This window comes from Cricetulus griseus, chromosome 3, assembly GCF_003668045.3.
Source record: "Cricetulus griseus strain 17A/GY chromosome 3, alternate assembly CriGri-PICRH-1.0, whole genome shotgun sequence".
NCBI lineage: Eukaryota > Metazoa > Chordata > Mammalia > Rodentia > Cricetidae > Cricetulus > Cricetulus griseus.
In genome coordinates this window covers 87,829,700-87,848,318 of record NC_048596.1, presented here as the reverse complement: position 1 = coordinate 87,848,318, position 18,619 = coordinate 87,829,700, and the positions used below count along the sequence as shown (strand labels likewise).

At 44.6% G+C, this 18,619-nt stretch overlaps 1 protein-coding gene across 6 annotated transcripts in view; it reads left to right on the top strand.

The window, feature by feature from the left end:
• The window catches only part of Tead1 (TEA domain transcription factor 1), a 232,530-nt gene that overhangs the window by 173,383 nt on the left and 40,528 nt on the right, over nucleotides 1-18,619 (top strand). For 3 of the 6 annotated variants that reach the window (XM_035442278.1, XM_035442277.1, XM_027410109.2), the window contains 5 exons: nucleotides 8,264-8,275; nucleotides 9,028-9,162; nucleotides 10,368-10,414; nucleotides 11,160-11,221; nucleotides 12,687-12,811. In XM_035442278.1, coding sequence (XP_035298169.1) covers nucleotides 8,264-8,275; nucleotides 9,028-9,162; nucleotides 10,368-10,414; nucleotides 11,160-11,221; nucleotides 12,687-12,811 — 381 coding nt within the window. The remainder of the gene's footprint in view (nucleotides 1-8,263; nucleotides 8,276-9,027; nucleotides 9,163-10,367; nucleotides 10,415-11,159; nucleotides 11,222-12,686; nucleotides 12,812-18,619) is intronic. The other 3 variants (XM_035442280.1, XM_035442279.1, XM_035442276.1) reach the window with 1 other exon arrangement.

Here is an 18,619-nt window from a genome sequence, read left to right as displayed (position 1 = left end):
TCCAGCGAGCTAGGATTAAAGGCGTGAACCACCACCGCCCCACCCTCCTCAGTGTTTTTAAAGAGAGAATTATGAATATTGGTTCTGTTCTTAAGTCTGTAGAATATATGATAGGACTTCTGACCAAGATTAATTTAAAAGATTTATTTATATGTACTTGATGTACATGAGAGTTCTATACACCACAAGATGGCATCAGATTTCATTATAGACAGTGGTGAGCTGCCATGTGAATGCTGAGAATTGAACTCAGGACCTCTGGATGAGCAGCCAGTACTCTTAACTGTTGCACCATCTCTCCATACCCCTGAATAAGATTTTCAATAACACATTTAAAATGTAGTATGTTAAGAGCTGGGAAATGGCAATCAGTAAAGTTGCCAAGCAAACAGGAAGTCCTGGAGTTAAGATCCACAGCACCTATGTTCAGCTGGGTTCGGGGCCACACCACGTGTCTACCTACAATCCTGGTGCTGGCATGGTCCTTCAGGATTCCTTAGACTTGCTAGGCAACCAGCCTAGCCTTGTCTCAGAACAATAAGGTGGAGAGTGATTGATACACACACACACACACACACACACACACACGGTGAGGGGGGAGACCCTGAACTTGTTAAAGTTGGGTCTTTTAAAGGAACACTGATGAGCTGGGCACATGCATCAGAATTAACTACGAAGTTTTAACTTTTTGCTAAATTTAAAGTATATAAAAGTCACTACATGGTCAGGTATGCTTGCTCTTACCTGTAATGATGGTACTGGGGAGCCGGGGGATTGTCACAAATTTAAGGTTCTTCTCCTAGGCCAACCATAGCTACATCTCAAAAAGCAAAACACAATACTTAGGTTTGTGTACTCCAGAAGTCACTTTGTTGTTGTTAGTGAACAATCAAGAGGAAAACCATTATTCTGTGCTTTTTCTAATTTCCTCCAACCTCTCTTTTTCCCTGACTAAACATAGGTTCCCTCCCCTCCCCCAGCCTTTCTTTTGTTACTTTAATAAAATAAAACCAAGGGAAAAAACTCTGTCCCCATCTGGCCCTAAAGTTGTATTACGCCTGGTGTCCCTCATTGTCTACCAAGAGTTCCTGTTGTTGCCCCTGACACCAGCACAAGACTCCCTCTGCATTTACAGCAGTCTCAGAAGACGGACTTGGTCACTTGGGATGACCCCAGATACAGGCCATGGTCATGTGGGATAGCTGGGGATATAGCCCAGGGGCTGAGTGCTTTCCTGGTGTGGTTGGATCCATAACAGTGTGAAAAGGAGAAAAGAAATAGGGAATGGCACTAAGAAACAGTGCATCAGAGCAGGGAGGATGGTGTCAGCCGCTGAAGTAGACACTCAAGAAGAACTCCCGATGATGGAGAAAGGAATGAAAGGCATTTGTGGCCCAGCACCAAGATAGTGGCAATTCGAACACATTCAAGGACTTATCTTATCTTGATCAAAATGCCTAAGAAAGAAGCAAAAGTGCTTCCTCCAGGCCTCTGGGAGCTTATCTTTGAGGATGCTTTCCTGCTTTGACAGAGCCCCTCTGACCCATGGCTCTTCTGGGAGTGAGTGTGTTTTTAGATGAACCCGGGCTATGTAGCAAAGTTGAAGAGGGACCCACACAATGCAGTAGACAAGTGGCCTCTAGGTCTGTGGTGTTAGGTGGATTAGGATTCACAGACGCCAACTTGGAGCTGGCGGTTTGCTTTTTGTCACCAGCTGTATCTGCTGCAGCAGCACCTGTGTTGCTTTTGTTTATTGCTATTGACTCCCTAGTCCCCTGCAATTTGGAATCTTACTGAAATCTCAGATAGGGCATAGGAGACAGCATAGTGGTCTGGGAACCAACTTGGAACAATTGAAATTCTCCCCTACTGATATGTTTTACTCTCCACAAATTCATCAAAATTAGCTCTTTTGGAGTTTCTACAGATTGAGACTCAGTCTGGCATGGAAAAATAATGCAGCTGGTTTCCCATGTTTTGCATATTTTCTTCTTTGGAGTTTTTTTTTTTAAGATTTTATTTATTATCTATACAGTGTTCTGCCTGCATGTATGCCTGCAGGCCGGAAGAGGACACCAGATCTCATTATGGATGGTTGTGAGCCACCATGTGGTTGCTGGGAATTGAACTCAGGACCTCTGGAGGAGCAGTCAGTCTAACCTCTGAGCCATCTCTCCACCCCCTTCTGCGGAGTTTTTACATAGAGATTTCTGCCCTGAGTCTCTTTCTTCACCCAAGATGTCCAGAACCATGATGGCAGAGACCATGATACCCGTACCTGACTGTGCAGATGGCCAGGGAGATGGCTGGAGCCAGCCTTTCTACCTTGTGTTTGTGTTCAAATGATTACACAGCATGAGAAAATATGAGGAGGAAATGAGACCTTTGCTCTGTGCTCACCTTGGCAGGAATCCGTCTTGGGCAGATTTGTTTGTGTCTGGCCATGGCGTGCAATGAGGAAAAGTTCTAACAGTGCCTTAGCCAAGCAGAAGATGCATGTGCCTCTTACCTATCCAGTGACTGACTAAATTATTAGCTACATGAACTCTGAGGCCTTTCTTCATTTCTGTCCTGGGCCCTTTGTGATTTGATTTTTCCACCATTCCTTCTAATAAGCAAAGAGCTTAAAGTTCAAACCATTGATTTCATTCTTCCAACTTCAAGAACTTCCATGGAGTATTGCTCAAGTGCTCCCTGCTGCATCCAGTCAGTGTTACCAATAAGGCCTCCTCCATGGGAGGCAGACATGCTGTGGTCCCCTGGGCCACACATGAGGAGTGGGGCCTGACCAGAACACAAGTTCCCAATCCTTGATGGGATACTGCATCCTTCTGGCCATGTCTTGGGTTTGGGAAACCATGCCAACTTTCTTCAGGTTCCAGTCTTTAGTTTCTCTTGCCTTCATGACCTGAATTCTTTGACCTCAGAGGTGCTTTAGCTGATACAGGGTGGAATTAGAATCTCCACCAGGGATATGGCAATGGAGGACTGACCGTGTGAGCCCAGCACTGAATCTGTTTGCCTTTCTGTGCAGGGTGAACCAAGCCTTGAAGATTTCTTTTAGGGTAAACTGAAGCAGCTCTGTTCTATGTTTTTATCCCTGAATTGAGAAATCTCTTGCTAAGCACCCTCCAAGCCTATTAAAGAACACTCTAGAGTAACGTTGGTAAGCATGATTGTGCAGTGAAGACCAGAGCTCCTGAGCTGCAGGTCATAGCAGGGGAAGCATGGATGTTGGGTCAGTGGCTTGCCATCCTGTCTGATCTGGGCTGCCCTTGCTCCTGCTTTAACAAAGAGGCCATAAGGGCTCACAAAAGCTTTGTAACCTGCCTGTGGTCAAAGATCTGACCGTAATCTTTAGCCTGCCTGGTGCCAAGCCCAGGTTCTTCTCAGAGCTACCCAGAAGGGTTCCTGTCCCTGACTCAGCGTGCTGTGCATGGGTTCCCTCCAGCTGTCCTTTCTCCTCTGAGTTTGAAGGAAATGGCAAAGATGAACAGTGAGGGCTAACTCTCACTCAAAAACTCTTCTGCCAGCTCCCAGACACAAAAGGACACAACACAGGAAGGTATCTTTTCCCAGGACCTAGCTCCAGACCACAGCTGGCCTACATCCTTGATTCCTAGGACAGTCTCAAGGCTCACTTACCCAGCTCCTCATCTGCAGTTCTTTGTGAAGCCAAAGGCCCACATCAGAATAAAAGAACGACTATGGACAATGACACAGTGCTAAACATAGCTCTGTACATTTGAAAATGAACAATGTGTAAAAGCCTTGAAAAAATTTTTCTTTGATGTGAATGGAGTCTTCGGCATTTCGGAATACAATACCATGAATTAATTGCTACTCATTAGGCAGCAAGTCAGGCCAGCACTGAATGTGGCTTCCCTCCTCCACAGTAGCTGTGGCCCGACCAGAGTCGCCCCTTTTGTATTTGCTCCCGCCTTCTGCAGTGATAAGCAAATTAGAGATCGTAGCTAGAAAACGTTCAAGTGCCCCATCCTTTGCCCAGACCACCTTATGTTTTTGTGATGTTTATCTGCTCAAGGTTCATGGCTAATTATTGCAGAGGTCACGTGAATCCACACTTTGCTTGATTAGAAACATCTGCAAAAGTAATTCTTAGGGAAGTATTTTGTGTTTTGTCTTTTTCTGGTAGGGGAAAAAGTGGTTTTTCAAGCAAATTGCTGTTTTTCCTCCCTTGCATTGTAATTTTATGTTGCTGGGAAAAGTATGTTTGCAGGAAATCGTTTAATAGCTCATGAGAGGTTTTTACTCTTGGTCTCTGTGACATCATATGTCTTTTTCCTAGATGATAGATAGTTCATGAATAAATTTGGCGTGTTATAAGGTTTGTATACACACACTATATTCCATATATTAGAACTTTACAGGTTACCTATATATGCTACATATTGCATGCTGTTCATTAATGGATGGCAGCTGAGATACACTGCATATGGGAGCATGCATTTTCTTTATATTTATTACCCTTAAAGTTTGTCTGTGGCTAATGTCTAGAGACAATGAGATCATTTTTTTTTTGCAAACCAATGAGAAAGGAGGGAAAAACTCATATGATAGCTAGAGTCTGGTTCATACAGTGTCCTGGACTAGAAGAGAGTACTCTTCGGCCATGCACATTCTGCCTTTCTATTATGTATATTACACACAGGTATTTTTCTAACGCCACATTCATTTTGATCACAAAGAGGAGGCAGAACAGAGCTTGTTTTCATGAAATCTGAAAGCCTGTTTACTTACTAACAGTTTATGAAGTTTCAGGCCTAGGAGTTTATGAGTTATACCAGGCTGTTCAGATGGGGTAGGGGCAGTGGAGCTCTTGATGATATATGGCATAAATTGAATGGTGAGGAAAGAGGGTAAGATTAAGGAGTCTCTTACCTCTAGCCCAAATTTTCTCAGCATCTTTAGCCCATATTTGCTACTCTCTGTCAGTTCACCAGGCCATGAGCTCAAAAGGAACAGTGAATATGAACTTGTCCCAGGTGCCTCCCCCCACCCCTATTTTTTTTCTCCTGTGTTCCTGTGTACACACATACTCAGTATTTCCTGGGGTCTAAGACAAGCAGAGTATAACTCAATATTGACTTACTACTATTTCAAGATAACACAGTACATTCATCCTTTGTAAATCTCATCCTCATCTCAGAAACATCAAGAGGTGCAAATAAATCTTAGAGTGAAATTAATTTGGTGTGTGAGAGTAGCTCACATTTCTTATTTCTTACATGGACTGAGACTTACTGGGTCCACCAGCCCCTCTTCTTTTGTATGAGGGTGAGAGGAACCAACAGATAAAAGGTCAAGATATTATCCTGCAGTGACACAGGCAAGCAGTTTGCCCAGGTTTGACACTTAGGGTGATAATTTTCCAAAGTCAGGTGGGTGTCTCTGTGTTGCAAATGACAGCTGAGAGATCATCTTTCTGAACTCCCATCTCAGGGTAAGAGGGTCTGCGCCCAGTGTCCACCCTGATCTTCATGTAGCTCTGCCAGTGCTCATTATCTATTTCCAGGGTTGCTTTGGATTTTAGAACCCCCCCCCCCCAAAAAAAAACCATACACACACAACACAACCCTTTTAATTTTCACATGTATATTATAGATGAAGGGCCACTGCTATGAAATTTAATGAATAGAGTATTTCTACTGGAAAGATACAAAGTCACAAGTGTAGACATTTTAGTCCATTTACAGAAAATTGCCTGTTCTCAGGCAGGTGGGTCAAGTGCAGGAGCCACTACTTGAGATAAGATTTCCGTCCCACATTTGGCTTTCTGTCCGTTAGGACAAGCAGCTAAGAGCTACCCAGATTTGAACAAACTACTAGGTTGCTACTGATTGTTAGTTCACTGGCCTTATAGATTATGATGTGCTGGTTATAATGGAGTTCACCAGCCCCCTTTGTAGCTACAAATACATGTGTTTATAATGTGCACAGAAGGGTGTAAGAAATTAAGGTGCAATTCTTCCTATGTGAAGAAAATGACAGGTGTGGCATGACTTGCCCTAGGTAGGACAGGAAGCCAGAACTTGATTCCCTAAAAGCATGTGCTTCACTCCAAGAAAGTGCTAGGTACTATAGATACCACAGAAAACAATGCCTTTGCTCTCCTGTATTTATTTGAACTTTGTTTTTATTTATGTACCTGCCAGAGTGGCCAGTAATTATTAAACAGATGAATCAGATCTTGTTCTGAAACTGTGAGAGGTAAACAAACAGCAAAGATAGTTTCTTTTCTCCCTACATGGTGACTAATTTCTTTGTTTTAAAAGAAGGGAATGTGGCTGGTGAGATGGCTCAGCAGGTAAATGCATTTGCTTCCAAGCCTGGTGACCTGAGTTCAATCCCAGGGACTCACAAAGTGGAAGGAGAGAACTAACTCCTGCAAACTGTCCTCTGACTCCCCCCCACCCCCATGTAGGCACACACATACTTAATAAGTGTTAAAAAAATTTTTTAAGGAGACTATCAGGCCTTCATGGATATTGTGAAGAACTTTTAAACATACCTAGCAAAGAAAAATGTTTCAAGCAGGTCCTCATAGCCAGTAGGTCTCGGAGGTTCAAGGAACTGGTTTTTCTCTGGACCTAGGTTTTAGTTTTATATGCCCCACTAAATTATACCAATCATACTCCACACTGGGGTAGGCAGGATCACTGCTCTCATCAGCATCTTATAAACACAGAACTCACAGGTCTCTGAGAGGCTGCAGGATTTCTCACGGAGCAGAGCTGGTCCTGGAGTGATTTTGCAGTTCCTCAGAATTCACACCAGCTGAAGATGCAAAAGGTCTGGGCTGTTTTAAATCAATCACTCAGTCCTGGTCCTAAAGTTATGAAGCATGGGGAAGGCACCTGTGGCCATTCCTCTGCTATTACCTCCATCTCAGCAAATTGCCCAGAGAGCTTTTATGACCTTATCAGGGGTTGAATGGCTTCAGGGTGGCTTCAGGGTTGAAGTCGAATGTGATGGGCCCAAAGAAAAACTAGCAAGTGTGTATTGGTGTCAGGCATTCTCCACTGTGAGTAGAGCCGTATTGCCCGTAGATTCCCTTCAGAGGGAATGAGTGGGGCCAGATGAAGTCACCGGCCTTTCAAAGTGATTGACTGGTACTGACATCTGTGTGTGTTGGGCTCAGCTCTGCTTTAAGACACATAAATGCTCCCGGTCTACCATAAAATCCTATTTCCTATATGTCTGTCTCCTTAAATTTTACTTGCATCAACTTCAGGTTGGACAGGCTTCAGGTTAGAGGTTTGACTGACTAGCCAATAAAACCTGGCTTGAAAGAGTGCCAGCTGAGATCATAAGCATCTTTGCTAGTCACCCTAGCAGGGACTAGCAATCAAGCAAACTTCCCCAGGCCTTCACTGTGTCCTTGAGGCAGAAGGTGCCTGGCATGGCTGCTTTTCACAGTGTCCAAGTGCAGCCTGAAAGCTGATATAGGGCTCTCGAGTACAAAGTACAGAAATGTGAAAATTCATGTTTAGCTCCTCCTACTCTCCCTTCTTATTTTTCTACTTTCTTTCAAAACATTTGTGATAGAATATTTTTATTCCTTGAGAATCTGTCTCTTGGTTATGAGCTTTTAGAACAGTTCTCATGGTTTTCCTGGTGTGCTGGGCAAAGTGCTGTGCACATTTTGGAGAACCAAATGCATCCTTGTTAGAAGCTTCTAGAATTGTTCACTAGTCTGATTTTCTTTTTTTCTCTCAAGCTCCTCTTGACCTTCTCTTTGGCAGCCTGGCCTGTTTATTCCTTACCTTTGGTTAACTCTGTAAACATGGAAGCTGCCTCCTGGCTGACTCTTAATGTCCTCTCAGTCACTGTCCCTCACCATAAATTCTGAGTGGCAGCTCAGTAGAAGGTACCACAGTTTGTGTTGGTGTCACTATTTTGTTCCTGCTTCAGTAACCTCTGGGCTCTGAGTGTAGACCCTCACCCCTTAAGCCTTGCTGCACCCATGGGGCCTGCCACACACAAGGCCTGAGAGTTGTTCCATCTACATCACATAGCCACCAGTCAGGGAATTGGGGGAGGGATCAATCCTGTCGTGGTCATTGTTGCATAGCCATCTGTATGGTACTCTCCTAAATTATAGAAAATGACCACATTCACATGCATTTTATAGCACCTGAATGTTGCGTTTATATACATATGTATTTTTTTTAACTAAAGAGAAAAGTAACCCTGCCTTTGTATGTGATTCTTTTAACAAACTGTTTATTATTGTATCCAGGTAACAAGCATGGTAAGTATATTCTCTAACCTGAGTATTCTGTATTTTAGCTGTGCTTGGCAGACTTTTGTTTTTTGTTTTTTTGTTTTTTTGGCTAGCTTTATGTTACCAGTCTTGGCTTTGTAGAAAAGATCCATTTAGGAAAGGAAAGACTGTAGCATCCCTTACACCCTGAGCTTTGGTAAAGGAACCACCGTAGCCTTAGCCCCATAGCATGTGCCCCGACAGCATGCTGCTTGGCTGCCCCCCACCCCCGCCCGTCTGCTGCTTCTGAGATGGCCCTCCATAGATGTCTGCCAGGGTTCCTAGGCCTTGAATGACCCAGCAGGGCTGGCACTGTGGCTCAGTGACAGCAGGCACCCAAACAATGTTCTCTACCTTCTGTAGGTGGCCCTGCCCCTGCTGATAACCTTTCTTCTCACTTTTCACTTGGAAGCAGGGTCACCCCTACCCCTATTGTGGTACATCATTGAGAATTCTTCTGGAAATAGAAACAATGAATACATTGTTTGGCTTCCTATCTATTGGAAAATGGATTAAGGGTTTAAAACCCAACTATGCCACTAGGTATTGCTTGCTAGTGGCCCCAATTCCATAAGTTAGAGTCACAGCCTCCTGGCCATTTGATTTCTCTCTGTGCATGTGTGCTTTCCTGGCCCCCGTGTGGCTCTGTATTTTAGTCTTTGTGCTCGTGGCTGTACTGTTAAACCCACGTGGTAGCCATGTGCTCTGTATTAAGTCAATGTGTCACTGTCATCTTCAAGGATCAGACTGCCAAGGACAAGGCCTTACAGCACATGGCTGCCATGTCATCAGCCCAGATCGTCTCGGCTACTGCCATCCATAACAAGCTGGGGCTGCCTGGGATTCCACGCCCCACCTTCCCAGGGGCACCGGGGGTAAGTTAGCAACCAAATCCCGGAATGATGGATTACTGGGTATTATGGTGTAGCTACTCAGGAGGCAGATTTAGGAGTATCACAAGCTTGAAAGCCTGTTTGGGCAACATAGTAAGTTCATCCTGGTCAACTTGATAAGGCCCTATCTAAAATTAGAATTAAGTGTACTGAGTGACGATATAGTTTAGCAGTAGACCACTTGCTCATCATATGTGAAGCCCTTAGGACAATCCATAATACCGCAAAATAAAAGATAGATAGTAGGTGGATAGATAATAGAAGAATAGAATAAAAGATAGATGATGGGTAGATAGATATATAAGACAAGGAAGGCGAGAGAGGTGAGTCTAGAAAGAAGAGAGAAGGAAAGGAAGGATTGGTAGGAAGGAAGAAAGGAAAAGAGATGAAAAAGGTAAACACGAGGAAGAAGAAAGTAGGGAAAGTGGTGAAATTAAGAATCTTGTTTCTGGTGTCCCATTTAGTTGTGATCTGCCTCTTTCACTCTTTTTCCTGGTTCTTGGTCTCCATCCCCATATCCTCAGGGTCACTTTATAGCAACCACAGGGGCAAAATACTCTTTGTAAGATTTTCAGTTGACAGCTCCAAAAGTTACCTCAGGGTCATCTTTAGTAGTCTCAGTGTCATGGCCATTTTGTAAATGCTGAAGCAGAGGTCATTCAGTAGTGAGGCACCAGTAGAAGTGACTTTGTGGGTCAGATAAGTAATACTGTAACGATTCTTCTGTTTTTCTCCCTTTTGATGGGGAATAACAGGCACCAAAGATCTTAGGTGTGCTCACAGCAAAAATGAGTGCCCTAGTTGCTTCTCCCAGCTCTGGCTTCGTTATTCCAACCAAAGTCCATGTGTCACTTTGTTGGACCTTGAGAGATACATATTATGGGGTGTACAGAAAGTACTTGTAGTAGAGGAGGGCCAGCCCTTGCAGACTAAACTGAAGTATTTCCACATTGCCTCTTGGCCTTAGGAGAATTTTCAGGACATAGTGTATAAAGGAAGCCACCCTATTACCAGGTCAGGGATAGGCTATGGTCTTGAACAAAGTACCTATACACCTGAAAGATGATGCCACAGCTGGTGGGTGGGAATAATCTGATGTTTTTCAGCAGGGGCATAATTTGGACACGTCCCAAATTGTGCTTTGACAAGAACTTATAACCCTGAAGCCTTTGCCTCTTGCCTTCTAGTTCTGGCCTGGAATGATACAGACAGGACAGCCAGGATCCTCTCAAGAGTAAGTCTGTGAAGGGCCCAGACAGCAGGGGTTATTAGACAGCCCACCCTGGGGGAATTTCTCCTGTACCAGACTTTCTTAGGGGATAAGGGAGAGAAGACCCTCAAACTGAAGTCCCCGAATCTGCCTTTCCTTATGTCCCCATGTTTTAGGACATGGAAAAGGACCTGCCTTTGAGAGTTAGCACCAGTATAGATTCCTTTCTTCTACCTTCACTATTAGCAATGACACAATGAGAAACTTAAATTTGGTCCCTTATCCTCTGCGGCTTTGGTTGCAGTACCAGGGTCTCTCTCACCTGCCAGAGGTCAGCAAGGACACTGTCTCTTTCCATTGTGACTGTCCGTGCAATAGGGGTGCCTAGTAGAAAACCCCAGGGGCCCCTTTGAACTCAGGGAGCAAGCTCAGCCCATGAGTCAGTTTGGGGCAGTTTGGGGATGAAGCAGAAAGAAAATTTTCTTTGTATATATTGAGCTATGTGGTCTGAAGAAGGGAGATCCTAACTCATGGCATCCTAAACGTTCTTTGGGCTGTGACAGATGACCTTGGTCTGTATGGGCAGGACAGCACAGGAAAAATCTTCCTTTTTGTAGATGTATTTCAGCATGGAATGAGCAACCCAGTGCAGGCCGGGAGCCAGGCAGTGGAATGGGGTCAGGGGAGACTACAGGAAGCCAGAGACTGACCTGGGTAGTAGCCACCACTGCAGCCATGATTTTGACTCTTGCTAACCATTTGTCTTTAGCGTCAAGCCCTTTGTGCAGCAGGCCTACCCCATCCAGCCAGCAGTCACAGCCCCCATTCCAGGTGAGTCTCCCTGCTTCTTCTTTGATGGGGAGTGAGAGGCAGCCTGGCCTCTTTTATCACAAGAGTGCGGTGGTGTTGGTCTTGGCCACCAGCCGCCCCTCCTCTTTTCCTTCTAAGGGCATCCCATGTCATACTCTGGGTCCCTTTACTCAAGAGTTCCTTCTCCTGGTGGCTAGAGAGATGGCTCAGTGGTTAAGAGCCCCGATTGCCATTGCAGAGGACCTGGATTCATTTCCCAGCACCTACATGGTCTCTTATAAACATTTGCTAATCCAGTTACAGGGGATACTGTCCTTTCTGACCTGTAAACATCGGGCATGCACATGGTGCATATACATATATGCAGGTAAAACATTTAGATGATAAAAATTAGTAAATAAAAATAAATTTAAAAGTAGCCATTTCTTCCAAGAGCTTTTCCTGTGAGGTCAGGAAACTGGAAGCCTGACCACTTTCACTTAAGACACTGGGTCCCACTTAGAAGGGGAAGTTGTTGTGGTTACCGTCTTCACAGCCAAGTGCAGCAATCTGAGTTAGGCACAGATAACTTTAAACTTTCTTAGATAGTGAGTTTCAGTTCCCTCTTGGTTCCCTTCTGTAATGAAGGCTTACATGGAATTCAGCTCACAGCAGAAACTATGAACTTGGCTCTCCCATCTGGTTCCACTTGTCATGAACTCTCTCACCCAAATATACATAGTATCATCCAGCTGAAATTCCCCGAGGTTTTGTGTAATTCTTGATCCTGTCCCTTTTGTGTCCCAAGTAAAATTGCAGTCCCTTGTTGCCCTCTGTTTGCATGGAGCATTCTGAGGGAATGTTCACAGTCTTGAGATAGAAGGTGAATCAATAGAAGCAATGCACCATGGCAGGACCCAATACACCAAGCCAGGATGCTTCACAGGAAGCCTTCAATGCTTCATCCATTCTTAGCTTGTTCTCCAGCCTGCCCTCTTTACCCAGGATTACCTGCCTATATTAGTTGCTTTGACAAAATATCAATACAAGCAACTGAAGAGAGGCAAGTTTTGTTTGGGTTCACAATTTGAGGATATAGTCCATGGTGGCAGTGAAGTCATGGTGACCGGTATGTGAGGCAGCTGGTCACATTATATCCACAGTCAGGAAGCAGAGAGAAGAATACTGATGCTCAGCTCTGTTTTTTTATATGTTGCTCAGGACCCTTGCTGTGAGATGGCCTTAAGTGCATTCAGGGCGACACTTTCCTTTTCTTAAGTTAAACCGCGTAGATATTTTACCATAGTGATTCTAGATTTAGTCAAGCTGACAATGGACATTAACCATTAACCATCACAGTGTCCTCCTTAGCTGTCACACTGCCTGAGTGTACTAGTGGAGGGAGTTGTCCTTTCCTTCTAGGTCCTCTGTGTTCAGAATTATGCCCCATGGAGGTCTAGGAGGAGGTACATGTGGACTTGTGTAAAGGTGACAATTGTTATTTCAGGGTTTGAGCCTGCATCAGCCCCAGCTCCCTCGGTTCCTGCCTGGCAGGGCCGTTCCATTGGCACAACCAAGCTTCGCCTGGTGGAATTTTCAGCTTTCCTTGAACAGCAGAGAGACCCAGACTCGGTAAGTATGCCCAGAGGGGTGTGGCTAGTAGGAAGTGCTTCCATACCTGCTCATTTCTTCATCCTGTGGTCTGTCACTTCTGGACCTCTTTTCCCTTACACCTGTGTGAAATGTCCTGTGTGAAAACAGACATGGAACAGCCAGGTAGCCCTTCTTCACCCAGGAAGGATGCTGTTGGCAGATAGCTCTAGCTTCAAAGGTGGGTGTTTATTGCTGCTTGGACCACAAGCCTCAGGGAATACCCGCTTATGTCTCATAAAATTTAACAACAGGTAACATTTATTGGACATTCTTGTGTGGCTGGTTTGAAAGTATTTGGATACGATTAGATAAATGACAATGCATTAGTAACTTCTTTGGTTATATAGTTAATATCTCTGGATTAAAGATTCATTCTAAAACACTAAAGCCTAAACTATCAGCCATCATATTATCTAAGTCTGGGGGGTCCATCCTTCCCCCTCCCAAAACATTATCTTCAGAAGTAATGTTGGTATTCTGATAGCTGCTGTAGACTGTGATGCCTTGTCATATTGTAAATACCAGAAACACAGGCATCTGGACTCTGTTTGTCATTTTCTTCTCTTCCTTCCCCACCCACTCCAACTAGTACACATCATCCCATGCATATGCGAGCCTCCCTTCTTCTCTACCCCATAAGCCGGTACCCTTTGTTCACGCCCACTCCTTGGCTGTGAGTGTGAGGGTTGCATCTGTGTGTGGGTGAGCCCCAGGCAGCAATTGAAGCAATCATGAGTTAGTATTTGGGATCCTTACCAACTCCTTTCCACACTCTATCTCCTGGCACTGACCTCTTTGGGGACCAGGCTGGACATGTGGTTCCAGGGTTCACTGTGGGTCTTGCTCTCATCAAGAGAAAGAGTCATAGGCCAGGCATGTTGGCACACACATGAGGCAGACAGGCTAATCCACACTGATGGGGCATTGTGATGATAGTAGATCATTGGTTTCTTCCTGGAGGCCAGCCTTACCATCTCCTTCCTGCATTTTGTGTTTGTTCCCAGGTACTTTGCTACTGATTCTGTTCCCATAGTGCCCCTTTACATGGTTCTGTTTTCCTCACTTTGCAGAGGGGGAAACTGAGGCCAGGTGACTTAAGTTATACAGTTGGCAAACAGAAGGACCAGACTACATCCTCTCCTAAAGTGTCCTCTCATCATTGCTGTAAACCCCACCATTGATGAAGGACCCCTGAACTGCCTGTATGGTCCTGACTAGGTCTTTCCCCCTGTACTCTATTGTTGATGTTTGAAATCTACCTAATGAACACACATCAGATTTCTTTGACTATGGTCCCTTAGTGGGCGGGACATCTCCAAAGTCAGATGCCCAGTTCTCTTATGGACTTCTCTCTCTCTCTCTCTCTCTCTCTCTCTCTCTCTCTCTCTCTCTCTCTCTCTCTCTCTCTCCTCTCCTCTCCTCTCCTCCCCTCCCTCCCTCCCTCTCTCCCTCTTCCTCCCTCCCTTCCTCTCACCTCCCTCCCTCCCTCCCTCTGTGGTTTTTCAAGACAGGGTTTCTTTGTGTCATGGATTTCTTATTTTAAATAGTTTCATGGAATGTAGACGCCACCATCCCATAGTCTGAGGTCCTAAACTAAATAAAAAGGAAGAACACTAAGGGCCTAGTAAATATAGTATGTCAGAGACCTCTAAGTGCCAGTGTAGACTGTCTCTCCTCACAGTTGAAAGTTGCTTGCTCTTCATGAACTGCTCCCGCAGAGAACTCACCCACCTGCAACTACAGCTTCCAGATATCTGTTGCCCTTTCCTGGCCCCCAAGGGCACGTGCCTTCAAAGACACATACATGCAGAAATGTAATGAAAACTAAAATCTTTTTTAAAACAAGGTTACCTGATCTTTAGTTTAAAAATATCTAGTTTCAGCTGGGCAGTGGTGGTGCACACCTTTAATCCCAGCACTTGGGAGGCAGTGTCAGAGGCAGGTGGATCTCTGTGAGTTCAAGGCCAGCCTGGTTTACAGCGTGATTTCCAGGACAGCCAGGATTGTTACACAGAGAAACCCTGTCTTGAAAAAGTGAAAACAAAAACAAAACAAAATGTCTAGTTTCAAGGTTAGAGATGTAGTGAAATGAGAGAGCGCTTATTTAGTATGAACGTGCAAGACCCTGGATTCCGCCCACAGCATCTCAACGGGAAGAAAGTGGGTATAGTTTCAGACAATGAAGATGTTTTCTAATGGATCTGATGTTTCTGACTTGGGGTGTGATGTTTATATCAGATTCACCACCTAAACTCATATCAATTATATAATAATTTTGTGTTACCCAGCCTGTCTCACACACTATTTCTTAGAAACCCATTTTGCAGTTAAATGTATACAGATTGATATATGGGGGTTAGCTCAGTTGGTAGAGTGCTTGCCTAGCATGCTTGGAGCCCTGGGTTTGATTGCCAATACCACATAACTGTTCCTATAATCCCAGCATTTGGGAGGCAGACACAGAGGATTAGGAGTTTACAATCGTTCTTGGATCAATAATGAATTGCAAGCCAGCCTTGGCTACATGTGTAGCAGGGTGAAAGTTGTACATCTTCAATTTTAGTGGAAACATAAGGCCCATGTGTGGTCTCTGTGCTGGAAGAGAAAAGTGGTAGTTGACTTCTTGAAGTGAAAGGGAATTAGCCCAGTTATTTAAAGCATCTAACAGTGTCTGAAGTGGCAGCCTTTGCAATGACCTCACCTACCATTCACTAGGCAAATGCCCGTGCTGTCCCCTGACAAGCTCAAGTGCTGCTTCAGAATCAAGATTAGGCTGAAAAATTTGAAACATGTGGATGATTTCTTTGGCTCTTGAGACTTTCTGTGATTTCTGAGACATTAATTTCATTGTATTTTTGTTCTAAGAAAAGTTATGGTCATTTAAAATACTCAGCTGGTATGTTTAAAGACATTTGGAAATACTTAGTTAAAATTTAACTTGAAAACATTAATCACATTCGTTTGATAAGGAAATCAGGAAAGTGACCCTTAAATTAAATGTCAAAGTTGGAGTGTCTAGATCTTTGTTCCACACTTACTTGCAGGTGTATTTCTTGTATTCCTTTGCAGCATGTAGGCTCATTTAAACCATGAGGTGGTGAGATATCCTCAATAGGGGTTGGGGAGATGGCTCAGAGCTTAAGACCACTTTCTGCTGTTGCAGAAGATGAGATCAGTTCACAGCACCCACATTAGGCAGCTCAGCAGAAGTCTGCAGGCACCTGCGCTCATTTGTACATCCCTACACACAGGCACATATGTGTACACGAATTGAAATCTTTTATCTGTTTATTGGTTCTTTGTTTTTTGTTTGTTTGTTTTTTGTTTTGTTTTGCTTTTGTTTTAAAGACAGGATTTCTCTGTGTAGTTCTGTCTGTCCTGGAACTCACTCCGTAGACCAGGCTGGCCTCAAACTCACAGAGATTCATCTGCCTCTGCCTCCTGAGTGCTGGGATTAAAGGTGTGCGCCACCACTACCAGGTGAAATGAAATAAGTCTTAAAGAATAATCTTAGTAGGAGAACTTAGCGAAAAATGGTGACGCAGCCAGACATGCTGCTGGGGAGTTCATTTACTCTGTAGCTCAATGCTAAAGTCAGTCAGTCTACCTCTTCCCTGAATAAGAGGCTTTTCCGGCATGCTGTCTCATAGGCAGCTTTGAACCTGGGTCTTCTGTAACATGATTGCTTAGCTGTCTAGAAGCAAAGCCCAAGAGCCTGGAACCTAGCCTGTCTCCCTGGTACAGGGCTGTACACTCTGTACCAACCTTTCTTGAAACCCCACTGGCTCACCACATGATGCTGTTGTCATCACTAAGGACTTCTCAGTTTTGCCACTGTCATGTGGACAGTGTTAGTTCCAGTAGCAGTTCTGGCCAGTACCTCTTAAACCTTTCCTATGTGCCAACACTATATGTTAGCTTATGAAATAGTGTACCTCATGTTAGACTGCCAACTGATATTCAAGATGGGACTCATTTCCAGGTCAGCTGACTCCGAGTCCTGAGATTGTGACCAAAAGGCTGTCTGGTTCATTTATGTCTGAGGAATAGCCTGTGTTCATGGCCCAAGGCTGTGAGGGACTAATGGGAGAATAATAAATGGCTGCACGCCCCCTGCTGGCACCAGGTCCTGCGTGCAGCAGATGGCAGCATTTCCCCAAGTTGGTGGTTGTTTATATTGGTAGAAAACCAGCAAGGCAGTCCCTCTGTTACCTTTGGCTCCACTAGAAGTGAAGAGAAAAACAGCAGAGGGTGAAGAAAAGAAGGAAGAACCTAAATAACAAAGACTGTTTTATAAGTGGTTGGGAGTGCTTGAAAATACTCTTTCTACATGGTTTCCGTGTTGCACATCAAAGTGTGAAGTACAAGCTTCTCCATGGATGTGGACGATTTAAAGGACCAGTCCTGGGATTGGGGCCCAGCATCTAGAGGGAAGTGTAGGCAGCTGCTCCCTTGTAGACACAAAATCTCGTAGTAGGAAGCTGTGAATGGTGTCCTGTATGTGCCTGATAAAGCCTGGATGGTTCCTTAGCCCCTACCCCGACTCACTCCAGGGGCAAAGAAGGTTCCTTAGTGGTATGTTGCCTCTCTACTCACCTACAGCAAGCCCCTCCTTGTTACTACCCAAGTTCCATGTTTTCATGACCACTGTGCTCTGTGTGCCAGCACAAGCAGGAATGGAGAATGAGCAGGGTTGCTTAGATGAGAGTTGTATTAGAGAAGGGGACACTGGGAGAGGAGATGACACATGGTCCAACTCATGCAGTACTAGAACATGCCTGACCAGGCAAGACCATACTGAGCCTGCCTTTTGTGTACCTGCAGGGTGGTCATCACTAGCACTTATTAACTGCACTGTCAGCAGTGTGCTAGGTGTTTTGCCTCCAAAGTGTGAGCTCTAGGAGCAAGGCTGGGTGGAGAGCTGGATTAGCATTCCTGGGGGCTCCTTTTATAGCTTAGTGTTCTGTGAAGCCAGAGAAGTAAAGAATGTCACAACTCTTCTGCCTCACTTTCATGACATCTGTAACTCATACAAAGATAAGATTCCTTGGCTTCTTAGTGTGTGCGAGCCTCAGTTTCCAGGTTTTGGTGTGAGCACAGCAGGGTCTCTGAGTAGCTGACTATGTTATATTTTGATGCTGTCTTTAGGCAAATCAAATATTGCTGAATGATTTTTGATCTGGTCTTTGAGTACTACAATGGGAATTAGAGCCAGATGGTGGGTAGTGAGAACAAAGCCTTGGGGGATAGCCAGCTGCAAGAGGCAGAGGGTACCTGAGATGGCTGAGTATGCTGATGGAATGTAGAAGAGCCATGGACCAAGGGAAGAAGCTCTTAATGCATTTTCTTGTCATCCTTAACTAATAAACAAGATACTGACATTGGTTCTGGGACCCGGCCTCAAGAGAGTTTATGTAACATTGGAAGCAGTTGGCTATTTGAACTTTGAATCAAAAGCAGTGGCTTGAGGCATTTTAGGGAAAGTCCAAGCAATAAATTACTAATATCTTAGGAGGTCTCTGGCTGGACAAGTGCCCTACCCCCACACTGCCTTTCAGTGAGAGAATGACAGTGACCTCAAAATGTGGGAGAAAGGATCAGGATGGACAGTTCATAGATGGGTGTGTGGAGGATGTGGGCAAAGTCCAGACATTTGTGTTCTACTAGATGAAAATTTCTGAAGGCTCAGGCTAGGGATCCGACAGTGCGTGGCTTCTGCTCCTTATCTCTAAAGTGGCTGGGAGCGTCTGGAGCGTGGGACCCTGGACTATGGTATGAGTCAGCAGC